Raw genomic sequence first — 18,983 nt, forward strand, 5'->3', positions numbered from 1 at the left:
GTTTTATAGGTCATCATCAGAACAGTGAAAACACAACACATAGAATGGGAGAAAACATTCAAAAATTTTATATCTGATATGGGACTTTTTTCTAAAATATTTAAAGTGGCTCTTGCAATATAACAATAAAAAGACAAACAACCCAATAATAAAAGGTAAAGGACGTGAATCATATGTTTCCAAACAACATAAACAATTGATCAATAAGGAGAGAAAAAGATGATCCAAATCATTAGTAATTAAGAAAATGCCAATCAAACCCTACAATGAGATAAACTTCATACCCATAACTGGCTAAAATAAAATGTCAATCAGACAATAACAAGTGTTGACAAGGATATGAAGAAATTGAAACCCTAATACATCGGTAGTAGAATTGTAAAATAGTACACCCTCTTTGGAAAAGTTTGGCAGTTCTGCAAAATTTTAAATGTAGTGTTATCACATGATCCAGAATTCTACTCCTATGTATAGACCCAGGAGAACTGAAAACATATGTCCACACAAAAACCTGAACATGAATGAATATTCATAGAATTTTTATAATAGCAAAAGACCTAGAAACAACCTAAATGTCCATCTACTGAAAGAAACAAGCAAAATGTGGTATACTCATTGCAATTGAATATTATTCAATATAAAAAGGAATGACATATTGATCCATGCTCTCAAATGTATAAACCATGAAAACATGCTAAGTGAAAAAAGTTAGACACAAAAGGCCACATATGGTATAACCTCATTTGTACGAAATGTCCAGAAGTGGTAAATCCCAGAAACAGAAAGCAGATTAATGATTTCCAGAGACATTCAGATTGTTCTGGGTTTTGTTTCCAAACTAGATCATCTACAACTGTCTACCTCCATACTAAACAATCCATTAGTATAAAAGTAAAATATGCATATTTTTCTTTCCTGACCTGTTTATACCATTCTGTATTGTGAATTTTCTTACCCACCTTCCTTTCTCTGCACAAATGCAGTCCCTTACATCCTGAAGTAGAATGCATCACTGTCTTCACTGCTCCCACGGCACTGCATAAACACTTTGATTTGCCATAAACACTTATGTTTACATGTGGCTGATGATTTTCACAACTGCCCTCCTTCCTCCAGGAAACTATAAGTTACTTGAGAGTGGGACACGTGCATTTTTCTTCATTATCTTATCCAAGTCAACATTTATGAAAACATTTTGTACACACTAGTCTTTCTATAACTAGTTATTAAATTGAATATTTGAAGAGTAGCATTTCCAAGTAAAAATGTATATATAGTAGACATTAAGGAGAAAACATGTTCACTTTCTTTGTATTTTGTGCCTAAGTACAAAACAAGTTAAGACTCTTTCAGAGTGAAATGCAATGTTCCGAGTAAGTGCAATCCCCAGCTTTCCTGGGGATTCAAATTCCTTCACCATCATAGTCTATGCTTGAAATCATCGAGAAAACTGTGGATGGCATCAACTCCATGTTCTCTTTTAGCTCTTCCTCGGCCGTTTAGTGATGGGTCATATGATGATGACTTGGGAACTGAACCATGGGCAGTAATCCTTTTTCCCTTGTTCATGTGTAAACCACGCTGCTTGTGGATTAAGCTGAAGATTTCTCTCCTTGCCCTTGAAATGTGCTCCTAGGGAATTATGGTATTCTTGGTCTGGAATTTGAATTCCTTACTTACTGCTCTAAGTGCATTAAATGTTGCAGTATTTTAGAAACTACTTACTGTTTTAAGAAAGTTGTTAGAATCCATCAGTAAGTTAAAGCAGTACAAAAGTGTAGAAAGAAAGGAGTTGTTAGGACCTATTCATTTATCTCCCTACCTCTTAATTGAATATGAAAAGAGGAAAAGGTTAGAGGAAAGATAAAGTATTGTGTACATTGTCCACACTATAACAAAAGTGATCTGCCTAAAATTTCGTTTCATTCTGGGGCTTGAAACCTGCGAATGGCTCCTTCCCCAGTATCCCCACGATAAAGTTCAAATTGCTCCAAACCATTTCGTGACCTGATCTCTGATTCCATCTCAGTGTCCTCTCTCATCTGTTTGCTCATCTTAACTCCAGACTCCAGCCATCCCTGAATGTCTTCATTTACACAAAAGAAAGCTGTTTTCCATTCTTTCTTGCCACAGAGTGTGCCATTTTCTTCAGGTTTTTGTTTTCCTAGAGCAGTGATTCTCAGACTTAGTGTTTAGCAGAGAGCCATCTGGAGGGCCTGTGAGATCCCCAAGAGCGCTGGACCCACCCCAGAGATTTGGATGCAGCACCGTTTGATGGGAGCACAGAATCTGCATTTCAAACAAGTTATCTGGGGATGCTGCTGCTGGTCCAGGGGCCACAGTTAAAACCACAGGACTGCATCACTCTTTCATACGCCCTCATTCCCTCATTCCTTCTATGCATTCTGCAGATTTCGGCTATGATATCTCATTTCAGCCAATCTTACTTGATCCCTAGCAGTTGGGCAGAGGCTTTTCTGTGTATACCTGAGTAGTTTTACTCCTCCTCACTATAGCACTGAACAACCTGTTGTTGTAAATGCCTAAATAATGTCATTGAAATGGTAAGCTCTTCACAGGTACGGGCTTTCATCTGTGCCATGGTTGTCTCTCAGGGCCTAGTGCCTGCCTGATAGTACAGTCTCCATAAACAAAATTACTAAAGGAAAATAAAGAAGAAATAAATGGAGACTAGGATCCATGTTCAGTCCATCTTGTGTTCTCTCTAATACCAGCAAATGCTGTGCATAGCAGAAGCCCTGCACACATAACAAGGGATGGTTTTATAGGGAACCAAGGACAAGACTTATTGAGTACCCACTAAATATACTTATTTATTCTATTAACGTTTCCTAGATATATCATACCCGGATAATCGATTGTCTTTCCCTTAAACCATCCCCTTCCTCTTCCACTCTGCTTCTTCTCCCTCCGCTCTCCATTCCCTCACCAGATAGGCAGATGGCCTCACCAAACACCCAAGCACCTAGAAACCTGGTCTTCTCTCTCACTTCCTAATCCTGCCAGTCTTCAAGCTATTGCTTCCTGAGAATTTACCCAGTCTGCTCTGTCTTCGCTACCATGACTCCATTTCAAGCCCTCATGCTCTCTCCCCGGACTATTATAGGAGCTTTTTAAATAAGTTTCCTTGCTGTCCATCTTGTCTCCCTCAAATCTGTTCTTCACAGAGCATCACGATTTAACTCCTCTGTTTAAAATCTGCTATCCACTCCCCATCTGCTGCAAGAGTGGTCTTCATTTTTCAGGTCAGGGATCCCTTTGAGTAACTACAGACTCTCTCCCAAGATTCTATGGAAGAGATGCATGTAATTCAGGACAGAAGAGTACCTGCAAAAAGAGGAGAAAAGACTTCTCAGCAGGAGACACCTCCGGCAAGGCATTGTGCATTAAGGCTGTGGTGGCAGTGCCTATCCTGGAACATTTGCATTGCAGATGAGAAGCAGCTAGAGTTGAGCCTGTAGAGACAGACAGGAACACCTCACAGAGGACATTTTATATGGTATGAAGGAGCCCCCATTGCCTGGGCCAGCCACCACCTCTTCTATGCCTCCATCTTGCTTTGTCTAAGTTTACCTTTGCATTTTCCACACTGTGTTATTGTGGCTGATTTGCTATGCTAGGAAATCACTTTAAGGGCAGTGACTGCCCCTTATTTGTATCCATATGCAAAAACACAGTAGCCTGTCAGTCAATAGTTGTTGAATGAATGAATGTAGAATGAACCAATGCTTCTGAGTTACCTTAGTTTTACACCCTTGGAAATCCTTTTCTCACTGTATCTGTTGCTGCTATGTTAGGAACTCTGTCACTATTTACAACACTTAAACAATAGATTATAATTTGCATACAGTAAAAAAAACATATATATTACATGTACAATTCAACCAATCTTAATGTATCTCTCTATATTTATACCTGTGCAACCACCACCAGATCAAAATATGTTCCCTAGAGCCTTTTTCCTATCAATAGCCCATTTTCCTGACTTCTATTATCATAATTTTTCCCTGTTTTTGGATTTTATGTAAATAAACAGAGTCATAAATTTGACACTCTCAAAATATCCCCCATCAGATTCATGTAAGCCTTTTATTTTGGTGATATTTCTCCACAACCGTCGCACTACAACTTACCTTAATCCACTCAACTAACACCTACATATTTGGCTTTAGAGATGTATATCAATATCTTCTGTGGTCTGGAAATAATTCTTATCATATTAGCACCTTAGATGTAATTGCCAGTATTCATGATATGTTAAATAATTATTAAATGTCTACTAAATTTGCTACAGCTTAGCTACTTCACGAGAATCTAAAATTCGATTCCCTGCTATACTCTTAAATTTCAAATATAAACATATATACCTCTTCCCTTGATAAAGTCTTACTTCCGATCTGTATCTTTTCTTGACACTTTCCTTCTCTTGACACTTTTGGTTGACTGGGTCTGTATGTTGCAATGTCTGCCTTGATAGATACTTGAGGGTATAAAAGTAAACATCATTGTAGCAGCATCACGTCAGCATTTTGAGAGGAAGCTCGTGCAGGATGTAAATTAGAAGTAATAGGATGTAGCATCAGGAGGTATCACAGTGATACATCAGTGCAGCTAACCTGGCCAAGAAGAAAGGGGAAGGGGCCCAGCGGGAGGCAGTTTGCCCGCTGTGACCCTCAAACACTTATTTCCTACTCATTTTACACAACCCCTTCCCTTCTCCACCTTATGCTCTCCAGATGTCTCTCCTATGTGTGTCCTCCCCTCTCCCTCTCTCTCCCTATGTACACAACACCAACATGTAGGGTTGAAGTTCATCAGGCAAGGGATGATGCGTGGTGAGGAAGGTAGAAAAAATGTGACAGACAGAAGAAAGGCCTGTGCTAGGAGTTGAGGGCAAATGGCATACCGGAAACCTAAGCCTAAACCACCCAGCAGGAAGGGTATTGCCCCATGATGAAAGGTTGGAGGACTCTGTAGCCTGAATGACTTGGTCAACAGAGTCATGCTCCTTTATGGCCGAATGATCTTGGACATCTTGCTTAGTCTTTGTGCCTCGATTTCCTCATCTGTTAAAAAAGTATTAGTACCCACTCATTGTTCCGATTCTTAAATGAATTGATGCCTATGAAGATATTAGAATAATGCTTACCACATAATAAGCACTTTTTAGTTGTTTGCTATATAAGATGAAGCCTTAAAAAAATGGAGGTCATTTCCTAGAAATACTCACTTAGAAGCTTATTTATAACTTTCTTACTTTTTGAATAATAAATCTGAATATTTATTCTGGAAATGCTAAAGGGAATAACACTAACGTATTTATTTTTTGACTACCTGAGTTTTAGGGCTGCTCTGATGTTTGATGTTGAAGCCACACTGAAGAAGAGAGGAAGCAGGGATGAACCATACTAAGAGCATGCATTCATGTTACTGTTTTCAGGCATCCCAGACTCATTCTCTTGATGCGAAGTCTATGGGTGGAACTTCTGGATTTGGGGCTTCTAGGGATGAGAGGTTTCCAGTATTGGCAACATTAGATAAATTAAGGAAATATTGCATTGGGTCAGATCAAGTCTGCCTTTATGAGGAAACTGTGGAAAGAAGGAAGCAGAGATAGGGATGGAGATTTCAAGACAGGAAGAGGAGGACTTACCTTTTGGTCAATGATGGGATGTGCTGTCCACTTCCCACTTGTCACTGCCTCTGCTCTGGCCCCAGTGCCTCGCCCTTGGGGGCCTTTAGTGGCCTCCACTTCCCAAACACACTATCCTATTTCTCCTGCTCCAATAATTTCCTGTGATATTTATGCGTTTCAGATCTAATCATCCTACTCCTCTGCATTAAAAGCTTCCTTGTCTCTATATGACTCATGAGAAGGAACAGAGCCTCCCACCCCCACCCCGCAGCCTGACCTCTACTTACCTCTCTAACTCATCCCTCAGCTAGCTGTGCCAGGTACTATCCTTTAGCCTTGCCAGACATTTCTGTTTATTTCTTGAACATGTTGTGAAGACACCACACACCTCTCTTCTGCCCACCTGCTTTGCCTGATCTCTTCCTACTCATCCTCTGGTGTCTGCTAGGCACCACATCTTCAGAAACATACTGCAAACCCTCAAGCTTCGGGTGCCTGCTCCATAATGCCATGCATTTTCTAGTGTAGTCTCTGTAATTTTGTTTCCCAGTGTATAATCTTTGTAAGCTCCACAGGGTAGGGTCTAGGTCTGATTCCTGACTGTTGCATGTCGAGTGCTCAACAAAGACTTCCAGGGCTGATAGAATTCTATGGTAGTCCCCCCACTTATTTGCAGTTTTGCTCTCTGCAGTTTCAGTTAACCACGGCCAACTGCAGTCTGAAATATTAAATGGAAATGTCTAGAAATTTCCATTTAATATTTGTATTCTATTTCTAGAAATTCATTAATTTTAAATTGCATGCTGTTCCATGCATGGAGTAACATGATGAAGTCTCATGCCATCCAGCTTCATTTCTTTCTGGACATGAATCATCCTTTTGTCCATTGTATAAACACTACATGCTTCCTGCTCGTTAATCATCCACGTCGTCTACTCCTGACATCCAGTCATCGACATTGTTGCGGCTCAGTGATCCTGCACCATCTGAAGTGGATGATCCTCTCTTGGCTGCAGTGTTAGGTCAATAGCAGCCTGCTCTATACCAATGCCTACGTCATTCCGCTCACATCAGGCATCAGTAGGCATTTTATCATCTCACATCATCACAAGAAGAAGATTGAGCACAGTACAGTAAGATATTGTGAGAGAGAGACAATGAGAGACAGCACATTCACCTAACTTTTATTATAGTATTTTGCTATAATTGTCCTGTTTTATCATTGTTGCTGTTAATCTCTAAATTAGGCTGTGCTTAATTTATAAACTAAACTTTATCACAGGAATAGTATAGAAATGTATAGAAAAAAAACCAGTGTATATAGGGCTTTATATTATCTGTGGTTTCAGGCATCCACTGGGGATCTTGGAAAGTGTCCCCCGCAGATTGGGAGGATAATGTATAATGTTTACTTGTTTAGTACCTGGTTCATGGGTAAACATGGCATAATTACTGTGAAGGGGTTTCTACTAGTCATTGATACCTGCAAGACTGTACGAAAGGCAGTGATATCTTCAAGGCAAATCACGTAATAAATATTTTCATGAATATAAAGATAGCATTAGATCAATACAACATCAGGGGTGTGTGAAATAGTTACACTGTGATGGTTGGAATTGTACTTGTTGAGCACCTAGCCTGTACGGAAGAACCCTGGGCACTCGGCATTATTGCTGCCATTTCTCATCACAGGAATTTGAACCTCAACTAGGTGACCTGACCTTTAGGGAGTGACAGATACAGGATTCATATCCAAGGAAGTTTACTGATGTAGAAGTAAGGAGGGATGACCCACTAGAGGAGCCTTGGTCAGGGAAAGGATGTCCCAGTCTTCTAGGGTTTCATTAGCCTCATGCACTGTGGCCAGAATTTATCTGTGTCTGTTGCTTTACTCTGAGAAGTCCTTCCAGTTATTTATAGGAGTGTTAAGTATGGAGAGAGAGACAGGGAGAGGAGGAAGAGAAAAGGAGGAGGGGGGAAGGCAGCAGTTGGTGGGGGATGGAGAAGAGAGGGATGGTGGGGGATGGAGGGGAGGAAGAGGAGGTAAGAGGAGAGGCCAAAAGAGGCTAAGAGAGATTCTGATGGGAAATATGAAGTCATGGATCATGAATCAGAGACATGGATCAGAGCAGGGACCACACTCACAGAGTATCCTGGCACTGGTTTCCAAAGCCCCACTATTCAAAACACACTGGACGGAAAGACTGATATTATCATGCAAGGGTAGTGGAATTGTAACACAGGAGAGGAACCAAAGAGTTCAAGGACTCCAAGCTTTTATAAGCTGCATATATGCCCATTTGAGAGAAAGAGTGAAAGAGAGAGAAAAGGAAACAAATTTTCTCTTGGAAAAGAAAAGAGAAAGTCTCCAGGCTTATCACCCTGAAATATAAGCCCATGGGCCTGGGAGGTAATTCTCCAAACTGCTTCAGAGCTACACACACGATGTCCAGCTTCCGACGTATGCTTTTATGTAATCACCATTTAACCAAGGTTGCCAATGCTCTTTCCTCTGACAGCCCAAACTGTGCAGATAGGAGAAAATATTTATGGAGAACAATATCCTAACAATGAGGGCTACTGAAACTTATCCAAAAGGCCTGAGACTTCAGTTTGGAGAAATAATTTAATGTCATTTGTGAATTTGGATATTTAAGTGTACATTTCTTTTTCCAGAACACCTTAAAATATTGTTAAATTTTGGGAACCTCTCTAGTGACCATATTGTATCCATTGTCACTCAAAGAAAATTAGCAACAAGGGAATTCATTTAGAAGAAGAAAGTCAAACTTGCACCCAGATCTCCCTATGATCCGTTTTAATGGCGCCTTCATGGGGAATATTGAAAAACAATATACACTCGGTCTACTTGTACCTACATGCTTGAATGAAGAAGGGGCTATACTCCATTTCTCTCTTTTTCTCCTGGCATGTATGGTAAGTTATGTTTACTTAAGTGTTCAATAATCTTGCCTTTAATAAAATATTCCTCAAGACATTATATGTCATGCACCAGAAAATGCTTTAGAGCAATTCTAATTCTCTGGCTTTCCGTTTGTTGATCTCTGAATGTTCACTAATGTTTTGGACTTCATAGGAAATAGGAAAAGTAGAAGGTTTGAGACTCAAATAACGAGTTACCTACCTAGGAAGAGCCTTCCATATGATACTAGTTAAGAAAAACGCAAAGCATTGCATTATAAAGGCTGGATTAACTGGTACATGAAAAAAAATGAATACAGGGTTTAGAGAAGATCAGGAATAATTTAAGCAATAAAAAAATCAAGAAGAGTTTGTAGATTAAATGGGCTTGAAGTAAATTTGAAGAATGCATGGAATTTGAATAAGTAACTTAGTGTGATTAAATTGTAAATAAGAGCATGATTCAACTAAAGAGGCATATTTTGTTTAAAAAATCCATGTATATCAATGGGAAAAGTATGAAGGAGAGGCTTCTTATTTAATTGCCTCACAATTCCTTTCATCCTTTTCAGGAAAATTAAGAATATCTTTTAGGTCATCAAAAAACCTTTGGATATTGTCTTCTAAATGACAAATTTATAGAGATCTGTTCAAACATTTCAGCCTGGTGTCCCAGCTGTCTTATTTAGGCCATCAGTAATCTCTAAACTTGCTTCATCATCAATAAAATTTTTTTTATCTGCCTATTCCTGGTAACTGGTTGCAGTATACTATTTATTCCCTCAAACTGATTGAAGAACAAGGCAAAGAATACTTAATTATTCATGTGCTCATATCCATCCACATCACACACGTGCACATAAACCTAGGTAGAGTCATACAGACATAAAACAAAACTGTCTGTTTCTTATTCATCATTAAGATATGCAAACTTTTGTTCAAGGTCAAATATCTGAAATGGAAAAGTCCTCCTAGATAGTTGTTACACATATGCTGGAAAGATTTCAAAGTGGTTGTTCATATTCAAGTGAAAAACCTTACAAATGCTTTACAAATGTCCTGCTTTAGATACCCAGTTTAACTGGTCCTCACTAGAATTTAAAACATTTCATTTTGATTAGGGAAAAAAATCACCAAAGGAAGGGGGTGGCCAAATGCCCTTAAGGAGCAATTAGAACATCCCATATAGCCTGAGTGTGTGTGTGTTTGTGTGTGTGTGTATCTTCATATATCCATATCAATGCACATGCATGTATTTGCTATTATATTAATCTATATTGTATTACAGAGAGTAATTTTCAGTCTTTTTGAAGCAGTTTTTAAAATTGCATTTCTTTTCTGTATCAGTACTCTATGAAAGTATTTGAATAATCAGGGATATTTTCTAGCCATTATATCACAAATTCACTTTTAGTCACTAAAGCAGTGCTCAGCTGGGTTAGCCCTCACTGCCCTCTGACATGGAGAGGGCAGTTCCTATTAACCCCTACTTCTTTCCAACTGTGCAAGTCTATATTGTAAATTTCTTCTTGTTTGCTTCACAATTGCCCACATCTAACTTGAATGTCCATTTGTTCTGGTTGGAGAAATGTGAGACTATGTGAAGCTGAAGTGAACACACAGCCCTGTGGAGTCCTGAATCCGAGAGCTAGTGGTTTCATAGGCAGGCCAAAATCAGGAACAACCTCCACAGTCACTAGACTGAGATCAGGGACTTTATCAGAGAGTCAAGGATGTTCAGTCATTCAAGGTAGGCTTGATCCTGGTCCTGAGGCACCAGGGGTTGACCAGAGGCTGATTCTATAGCTAGAGCTGAGTGTATTTATGCCTTATTTTTTGACAACTCAGATATTTTCTCCTCTGTAGCCTTCAGCCTCAAAGGACCCTAAATTATTAGACCAGAGTTATGTTCCCAGGAGAGGTCTTGACTCCATTCACCCAGAAGCAGTCAATATTTGTGATAGAGGAAATTATAAATTTAGCTCTCAGCCATTGTGTGTGAGACAGCTGTGGCTCAAGGTCTCTAAATGTGTGTAATTTACTTCATCAAAGGCTAATATTTACAAGCCCCAACCTATTCACAGGGCAGAGGCAATGATGCCCCATCACAGAGCTTAAATTTGCATTACAAAAAACTGTTGTGTGTGATTTATATCTTCATTTAGAATTTTTGTCATGACCTACTGTTAATACGTACCTTTCCCAAATTGGTGATGTTTGCAAACTTTAGTTTTAATTTCTTCATTTAATAAAGCATGCCAATGCTGGAACTATTAGATTAGGAATTATCTGTCAGCAGACTGGCGTTATGAAACTGCAGGTTTTACATTGTCCAAATACGGTTTTAAATGAAAATATGAAGTAGTATCTCACCTGGGGCTTTTTTGGAGCTGTGTCTCATGTATCCCATTTTAAAAGATATTTACTAAGGAATTTCTAATTTTTGAATGCTTATCTCTCATTAGAATCATTGCAGTTTCATTTTTTGTTTTTGGCTGGGAAATAATTTAGCCTTATTTGAAAAAATCTGGTGTATAATAATGCTAACATTTAAGAGAAAAAAAATCATGTGTTCATATCAGAAATAGTGTGAATAATGAGCAGCTGTATGGTGTATAAAAGAGAAAAAGGGATTTCTTGATTATTCAAAAATGAGTTTGAAATATTATACATTCGTATTTGGAAAGAACAATAGTTCATTGTAATAATTCTAAAAAATAATAAAATAATTGTGCTTTATTTGTTTGAAAATTTTCTGGAAATGAAAAACAATACCCTCTTTCAAACGCATGGATTTAATTTTGTACTTAATGACCATATTCTGCAAAATAGATAAATTGCTAACAATATATTTAATTTAGCCTTGGTCATTTCTTGCTACTGTCATCAACTCTGATACCATATTTAAAATATAAGATTTAGCCGGGCATGGTGGCTCATGCCTGTAATCCCAGCATTTTGGGAAGCCAAGGCGGGTGGATCACCTGAGGTCAAGAGTTCGAGACCAGCCTGACCAACATGGTGAAACCTCATGTCTACTAAAACTACAAAAATTAGCTGGGCATGGTAGTGGGTGCCTGTAATCCCAGCTACTTGGGAGGCTGAAACAGGAGAATTGCTTGAAACTGGGAGGCAGAGGGTTGCAGTTAGCCAAGATCGCGCCATTGCACTGCAGCCTGGGTGACAGAGTGAAACTCCATCTCAAAAAAGAAAATAAAAGAAAAAAATATATATGTATATATATGTATATAATATACATATATATGTATATTATATACATATATATGTATATTATATATGTGTATATATGTATATTATATATGTGTATATATGTATATTATATATATAAAAAATATATATGTGTGTGTATATATATATACGATATATATACGATTCAAGGAGTCCTGAAATAATTGTTCTGACAACCTAACATTGAGTTGAGTTTCTCAGGGATGGATATAGATGACGAAATTTTAATCAACTTCAAGTTACCATTTTAAAAAAATTTTTATGAAGGAAGTAAAATTAATGGAGCCAAAATTATTTTCCTCAGTATTAATGCCTGCATTAGAAATTAATTTTTGTTTTGTAGTGATGAAATATATAAATAGGTTTAAACATAGTTCTACTAGTGTTTAGAGCATGAGTATGTGGTTTCAAAGACAAAAAGATAAAAGGGCTTCTTAATCTGGGGAAATTATATGTAGATACAGTTTATACATAGGAAGCACATTCTAAGTAGTTTAAGAAATCTGTGAATACATTTCTCAGTGTATCCTCCTTCAACTCCTCAAAGTGGATTAGACATTGGCCCTTGTTGTTTTAGAGGTCTACATTTGCAGTCTTACAATTTCTAGCACACCACACTGTGCTATCTTGATTGTCTCTGTTTCATCTGATGATAAGCACTTTGAGGTCAGGGAGTCATGTTTCTCTTGTAGCACAAAGAGTTGCCAAATGTTTATGGAATACATGAGTAGATGAAAAATAAACACATTTGATAATGAGCCCCTGGAGATGAGATGTTAATTCTCACAGGGTACCTTGGTTAAAGTTCTTATAAGAAATGTCTTAAGTTATTAAAAAAATGTAGGGCTCAAATCAATTATATTTTTAATAACATATTTTCTTTGTCAAGTGCACAACATGCCCCTCTGAGTGTTATGCATTTTTTCAGTGTAAAGAGTGAATGGTATCATTAAACTCAATTGTCTTAAGATGTTTGCTGAGTTTGTATATATGCAGAGACATGCCATTTGCAGAAAATTAAGACATTCAGACATTTAAGGAAGGTATATAGGCAACATACTATTTATCTGGCATTGTATTAAGAGAAGGGGGTAGGGACATCTACATGGATACAACCTTACCCGAAGATATGTTAGATAACATTCACATAAATTCACAGTTATTTTATGCACATGTAAAGATTTGTATTGATTTAAAGAGGAGAGAGCTTTACTTCCTGTGTTGGAAACAGATATAGCTGTCTCTTGCAGTTTTATTGAAACATTACAAAACATCCAAGAAACCCTTTAAAAATACATTATAGATTCCTGGTATATAAATGCTCTGTTTTAGACATATTCCTGAAAAGTACCCAAAACGGTGACTTTTGACAGTGACTCTCAATAATTAATTGTGGAATCAACGAATAAATGAGGAATCAGCATTCCTGATGAAGGCTGCAAATCCTCATTCTAATTTTTGGAAAAACCAAGTTAAAGTGTCCATAATCATCATTTGGTACATAAATAAATTTTTTTCCTTGTTAACGTTAATGACAACTTTTCATTGAACACCAACAACAGAATCCAGAAATTTTATGTGCATTATTTCTAACCTTCAGAATAAAGATTAGGAACTATATTTCACATGCATAGATGAGGCAACTGAGGCTTTAGCAGGTTAAATAATGTGCTTACATTGATACTCTGGTAAGTGGTAGAAGCTGGATTTGAAATCAGGCTATTCTGCGTGAAATCTTTAACATTATTTTACATCCCGCTACTAAAACGTATTAGAATATTATTCAGTGAAAATTTAATAGTCATGACCCCTTGTTGTATAGATTTGAATTTCATAATCTTCTAGTTTAATAAAAGCACCGCTCTTTGAGTTTTGTTCAGTAAGGAATACAAAATTATGTTACTGCCATAGAAGGATGGGTGCACTTAACATATTGTTCATGTTTACCTTTCCAATAACCTCAAACCTGAAACATAAATTCTAGACTATGTCAACTTGTCTTTGGAGAAGATCACCATAAAAATGTATCAATTTGCAAAAAAATGTATCACTTTGAATTTCTGAACAACTTAAAATATAACCTTTTGGTTTGCTACCATGGCTATTGCATTATGAGTATGATATTCACTTTTATAACAGTAAACCCTAGCAGACCATATATTTCTTTCTGATTCCAATTCAGTCAGATTTACTTCATCCAATTGGGTTGTACAGTTAAATTCATTGCAGTCTGCAGAGGTAGGAGAATCTTAAATTTTAAAGCTATGCAAACCAAAAGCTTTTTGTGGATAATTTAAGTTTTACATTCTGCACAGAAAAGCAGAAAGATGTGTTCTGAAATATAATGCAATCTTTTCATTACTAGGGACAGATCAAAGATCTCTGATTCTAAGAGGTGGCTATTTTAAGCTCCTGCTATCAATTTCCTATTCACACACAGCAACTGGTGGCAACTAAAAATAATCCGCTTTACTACCAGCTAAGAATCTGGTCATATGTGGCTGACGGACAATGTGCACGAAGAAGATTTAGGATCCTTCTATCCGTGGCTTCTCTCCAGCCCACTCATCAGCTTAGTTTGCTGCCATTTGAAAGCTATTGAAAAGCCATTAACAGGCAGGACCAGGAGAGCCGCACTGCAGCACACCTCCGTGCAGCAGAATGTGACTGCATGTGAACACCAATTAGAGCTGACTATTCCCGGGATTGTGGTACTCGGGGCTGTGTCAATCAAGGGTGCTACAATAGCACGTGCAGCAGTGGTGCCTCAAGACCCACCGGGGAGAGGCTTATCTTAACTCCAGCTGCCGAATGAGAATGAGTTTGAAGCTTTTTGCAGGATCATGGAACAGAGCCTCCATGCAATAGTGCATCCTAAGGTAAACTGTTACCTGAGTAAGGGCTTTAAGTAATGCATTTCCTGGGAACGACAGTTGTGACAGAAGAGAATGCTGGAACCCGTAGCAAGATTCCTGTCTGAGATGGAAAGATGTCTCACTATCATTTTATCAAGTGCTGTAAGTAAGCTTGATGTCTTGCTCATGTGGTTATTTGTCTTGTTGAAGTATTATTTTGTGCAGATGCCAAAATTAAGGCAGGTCTCCTGGTATACCACATTCAGATGAGTGACATAGACTGGTGACTTAGAAGAATATTTTATAGGCTGGATATATTTCCTTTTAATTTCAGATTATGAAATAATTCCAGTGTGATCCAAATGCTAATAGCACAGAAATCTTTAAAACTTTAGCTTTTTTAAAAAAAATGATTCATAGACACAGCAACCAGAAAAAAAAAAAAAAAAAAACAGAAACACATGGAAAGAAATTACAAAAGCATATTTTTGCTCATTGGCACATGTTAATAAAGTACATAAAAACTAAGTTGATTAATATACGGCTGAGGTCATTTAGCTAGTATTTTAGTCTCGAGTTTTACTGCTTAAGCCTCTATTCAATGCTTTTTGTAAGTGTGATCTTTAGGGTTATCCTTGACTGTAAACTTTTGTCCTTGTATCATTAACCTTGCAGTGCTTAGGGACTCCAGGGACTCTGTACCAAATGCTCTCCACTGATGTTCATATGGTGAAATTTAGTTTGTCACCAGGTTCTCTTTTGGGCTTATCAAGGGTTTCTTTAGTGTCTGAAATTTTGGCAGAATTTTCTGAGCTAGAGAATACTTTCATCTAAACCAATTCTGGATGGTAATAATGAAGAGGAAGACATATTTATCCAAAAATGGCTTGCTGGATATACATTTTTGTCCCCTGCAGCACTTCTGAAAACTTCTGTACATATATATCATGATCTTAAAGTGACAGATGACATTTGTAGAAAATGGTTTTCTTTTAGGCTTAAGGTTTTGCTGCCAAAGGACATCACAATGTTAAACTGAAGCAGCATATTAAGGGAACACATTGTTGAATGAATCTTGAGCTTTGCACTAAAGGAGACTGAAAAAATAATGATGATTGAGAAGGTGAAAATATTTACCTTTCTCTTATTTTTGGTAGAGAATGCATACAGGAATTAAAACTATGATTAATGGAAATAAAAATGCCTTACTCTTAAGCATTGCCAAGAATGTCATGCTTTCATGTTGCAGAGCAATTTTAATTCCCAAAAGGATTCACTGGTCATCTCATAAGTTTGCAGATTAGCTCTTTAACTAATAAGAATTAGAGGCATGCAGCATATTTAAGAATTTTGAGAATAGTCTTCTGTTTTAATCTGTTAAATCTTGGGGTTATTTTCTTGGAGAAATAGACATAGGGCAATACTCTGACTGGTTTTTGTATTGCCTCTCATGTTTTACTGCACTAGCAGAATGTCATTATTTTCCTTTCTGTGCTTCTGCAGAGGAAAAACTCTGCATCTTTCCTACAAGGAACCTGGATGCTCATTAGACACATTGAACACACCTGGTGGAGGGCAGCCATGGAGCACGGGCAGAAGCACAAAGGGACAGTGACATGGACGTGAGAGATTCAGGGAGCAGTTGGTCACCAAACACAATATGAGTCTGCCCTTTCCTGCCTTTTGTTCTGTTTTAGTTGAATTATTTGATTGTAGAATTTTGGAAAATTATAGGCATTTCAGAAACTTGATGATGTCAATGGGAGCCTGTGAGATATTTCTTTTAGCATGCTAGTATAAGAGATGAAATCTAAAATTAATGAATTTAAACATTCCTGATGCATTTCTGAAAGTAATTAGCAACTACTTACTAAAGATCTGACTGCTTTCTAAGCTTTGAGTGTGACAGTCTATAAAATGGAAAGGAAGCATGAATATTATGAAATGCTAACTTTACTGGAGAAATGGTGCGATGTGTTAAGGAGTTCAGAAATTATACTGCATTCTGTGCTGAACTAGTGAGAGTGTTTTATGAAAAGAATGCATCTTGAGCTATATCTTGGAAGGATGAACAAAATATAGAAGAAGGCCGGGTGTGATGGCTCACACTTGTAATCCCAGAACATTGGGAGGCCAAAGCAGGCGGATCACCTGAGGTCAGGAGTTTGAGACGAGTCTGGCCAACATAGTGAAACCCTGTCTCTACTAAAAATACAAAATTTTGCTGGGTGTGGTGGTGGGAGCCTGTAATCCCAGCTACTCAGGAGGTTGAGGCAGGAGAATTGCTTGAACCCGGGAGGCAGAGGTTGCAGTGAGCTGAGATCCCGCCATTGCACTCCAGCCTGGGCGATAAGAGCGAAACCCCATCTCAAAAAAAAAAAAAAAAAAAAAAAAAAAAAAGTGAATGCCTTCATGGTATCCTGAGGGTTTATTGATAAGGATCATAATTCATGGCTTAATGGTTGTTCCTGATGTGTAAGATTTTCCCAAATTGTTGTCTCCCATATTGGGCTGATCTGCTGGTGAGGTTCATTGACCTTTGTCACACTCCATTCCTTCTTCTCCTGTCCTGCATTTCTACCACATATCTGTCTTTCATTCTGAGCCAGATTTATCACCATAGCATGTTCACCTTCAAGCCAGGCAGCAATGCAGGAAGTGGATGAATTCCAGGGCAGGAGCAGGATCTTCTGAAATGTACAACATTAGCATCCCATGTGCTCCTAGTGAATCACAGGAAGCCTTCAGGCGGGATGTTGGGGGACCAATAACTAATGCTCGCAAGGAACTTTTAGTCACCTGGGAAAATAGTCATCATCTAAGGTGAAAAAATTATGCACTTCAAGGTCGAAACTTAATCTAACAGTTGTTATCTCCAGTTTATGATATTATCTGTTACTTTGTAAAAAATTTTTAGTTTATTTTAGAGAAGGGTTAAAAACTAGAGTGTAAAAATTTACCATGGAAGCAGGATGTAGCAGGAAAGTGTAGGAACACCACAGCAAAAATTGCGGCCATTTCATATATCTTGGTAGCTGAGAAGTAGCTTTAGACAGATCTGCAGTGAGAGCCAGTCTCAGAGCTCCATGCCTGTTGAGAGGTAACACGTGAACGTGACCAGGCCCCAGCTGAGGAGCAAGCAGGAATGAGAAATGGAACTCGAGGGAGTAATGGGTTCACAGAACTTTAAGGCCATGTGAGACTTGAAACTACTTTTGTTTTAATGAACAAAAGCGGAGCCTTGAGGTGTACCTGTGGAGTTCCCTTCACGTGCCTCTAGGGGTGAAGCGTTGCAATAACTACACCTGGCCTATTTCTCTCCTGGTTCAGCTCTTCTCTAAGCATACGGGTTTGGGGCAGCATTGTTTGCAGCAGGAGGAAGGTTAAAGTTATTTAAAATGAATATTCTCCAGAGCTGCGAATTCATTTACAACACCTAAGAATGAATTGTATCAGAAAATCTGTTACTTTATATGTTGTATTAGTCAGGGCTCTCTTGAGGGACAGAACTAATAAGATAGATGTATATATAAAAGGGAGTTTATTAAGGAGAATTAACTCACAGAATCACAAGGTGAGGTCCCACAATAGGCCATCTGCAAGCTGAGGAGCAAGGAAGCCAGTCAGAGTCCCAAAATACCAAAAGTAGGAAAGTTGACAGTGCAGCCTTTAGTCTGTGGTCAAAGGTCCAAGAGTCCAAAAGCGGAAGAACTTGGAGTCTGATGTTCAAGGGCAGGAAGCATCCAGCATGAGAGAAAGATGTAGGCTGGAAGACTCAGCCAGCCTGGTTCTTCCATGTTCCTCTGCCTGCTTTTATCCTAGCTGCACCGGCAGCTGATCAGATGGTGTCCATCCAGATTGAGGGTGGGTCTGCCTCTCCCAGTCCACTGACTCAAATATTAATCTCCTTTGACATCACCCTCACAGACACACCCAGGAACAATACTTTGCATCCTTCAATCCAACCAAGTTGACACTCAGTATTAATGATCACACATATTAAACATGTTTTATGATACCAAGGTTAAAACCCATTTTTTTCCTCAAGCCACTCATGCTCATGAACACCACCTCCAGCAAAATGCTTTCCTGACTTTTCTAGCTATCGCACACGCTGTTTGCTCATTCAAGAACTTTCACTGCAGTGGTTCTGCAATGCACTAACACACCCAGAAGCTGCTCCCTCCATGTCCTCACTCTCCCATATCCTGCTTTCTGCCTGGTCCAGTGTCCATGGTCCATTGCTGAAGCCACTTCACTCCTTGCCCTCACCTCCCTCTGTTCCACTCGAGTGACGAATA

The 18,983-nt window shown here is 38.4% G+C and overlaps 1 protein-coding gene across 6 annotated transcripts in view; it reads left to right on the forward strand.

Moving 5' to 3' along the window:
* The window catches only part of MYO16 (myosin XVI), a 717,368-nt gene that overhangs the window by 117,374 nt on the left and 581,011 nt on the right, over positions 1 to 18,983 (forward strand). Inside the window, exon 1 of one of the 6 annotated variants that reach the window (XM_024230884.3) lies at positions 11,986 to 14,844. The exons of the other annotated variants lie outside the window; for them this stretch is intronic. Coding sequence (XP_024086652.2) covers positions 14,817 to 14,844 — 28 coding nt within the window. The 5' untranslated portion in view covers positions 11,986 to 14,816. Of the gene's footprint in view, positions 1 to 11,985; positions 14,845 to 18,983 lie in introns of those variants that run through there. 6 annotated transcript variants of the gene reach the window in all.

This window comes from Pongo abelii, chromosome 14 (assembly GCF_028885655.2).
Source record: "Pongo abelii isolate AG06213 chromosome 14, NHGRI_mPonAbe1-v2.0_pri, whole genome shotgun sequence".
Classification (NCBI taxonomy): domain Eukaryota; kingdom Metazoa; phylum Chordata; class Mammalia; order Primates; family Hominidae; genus Pongo; species Pongo abelii.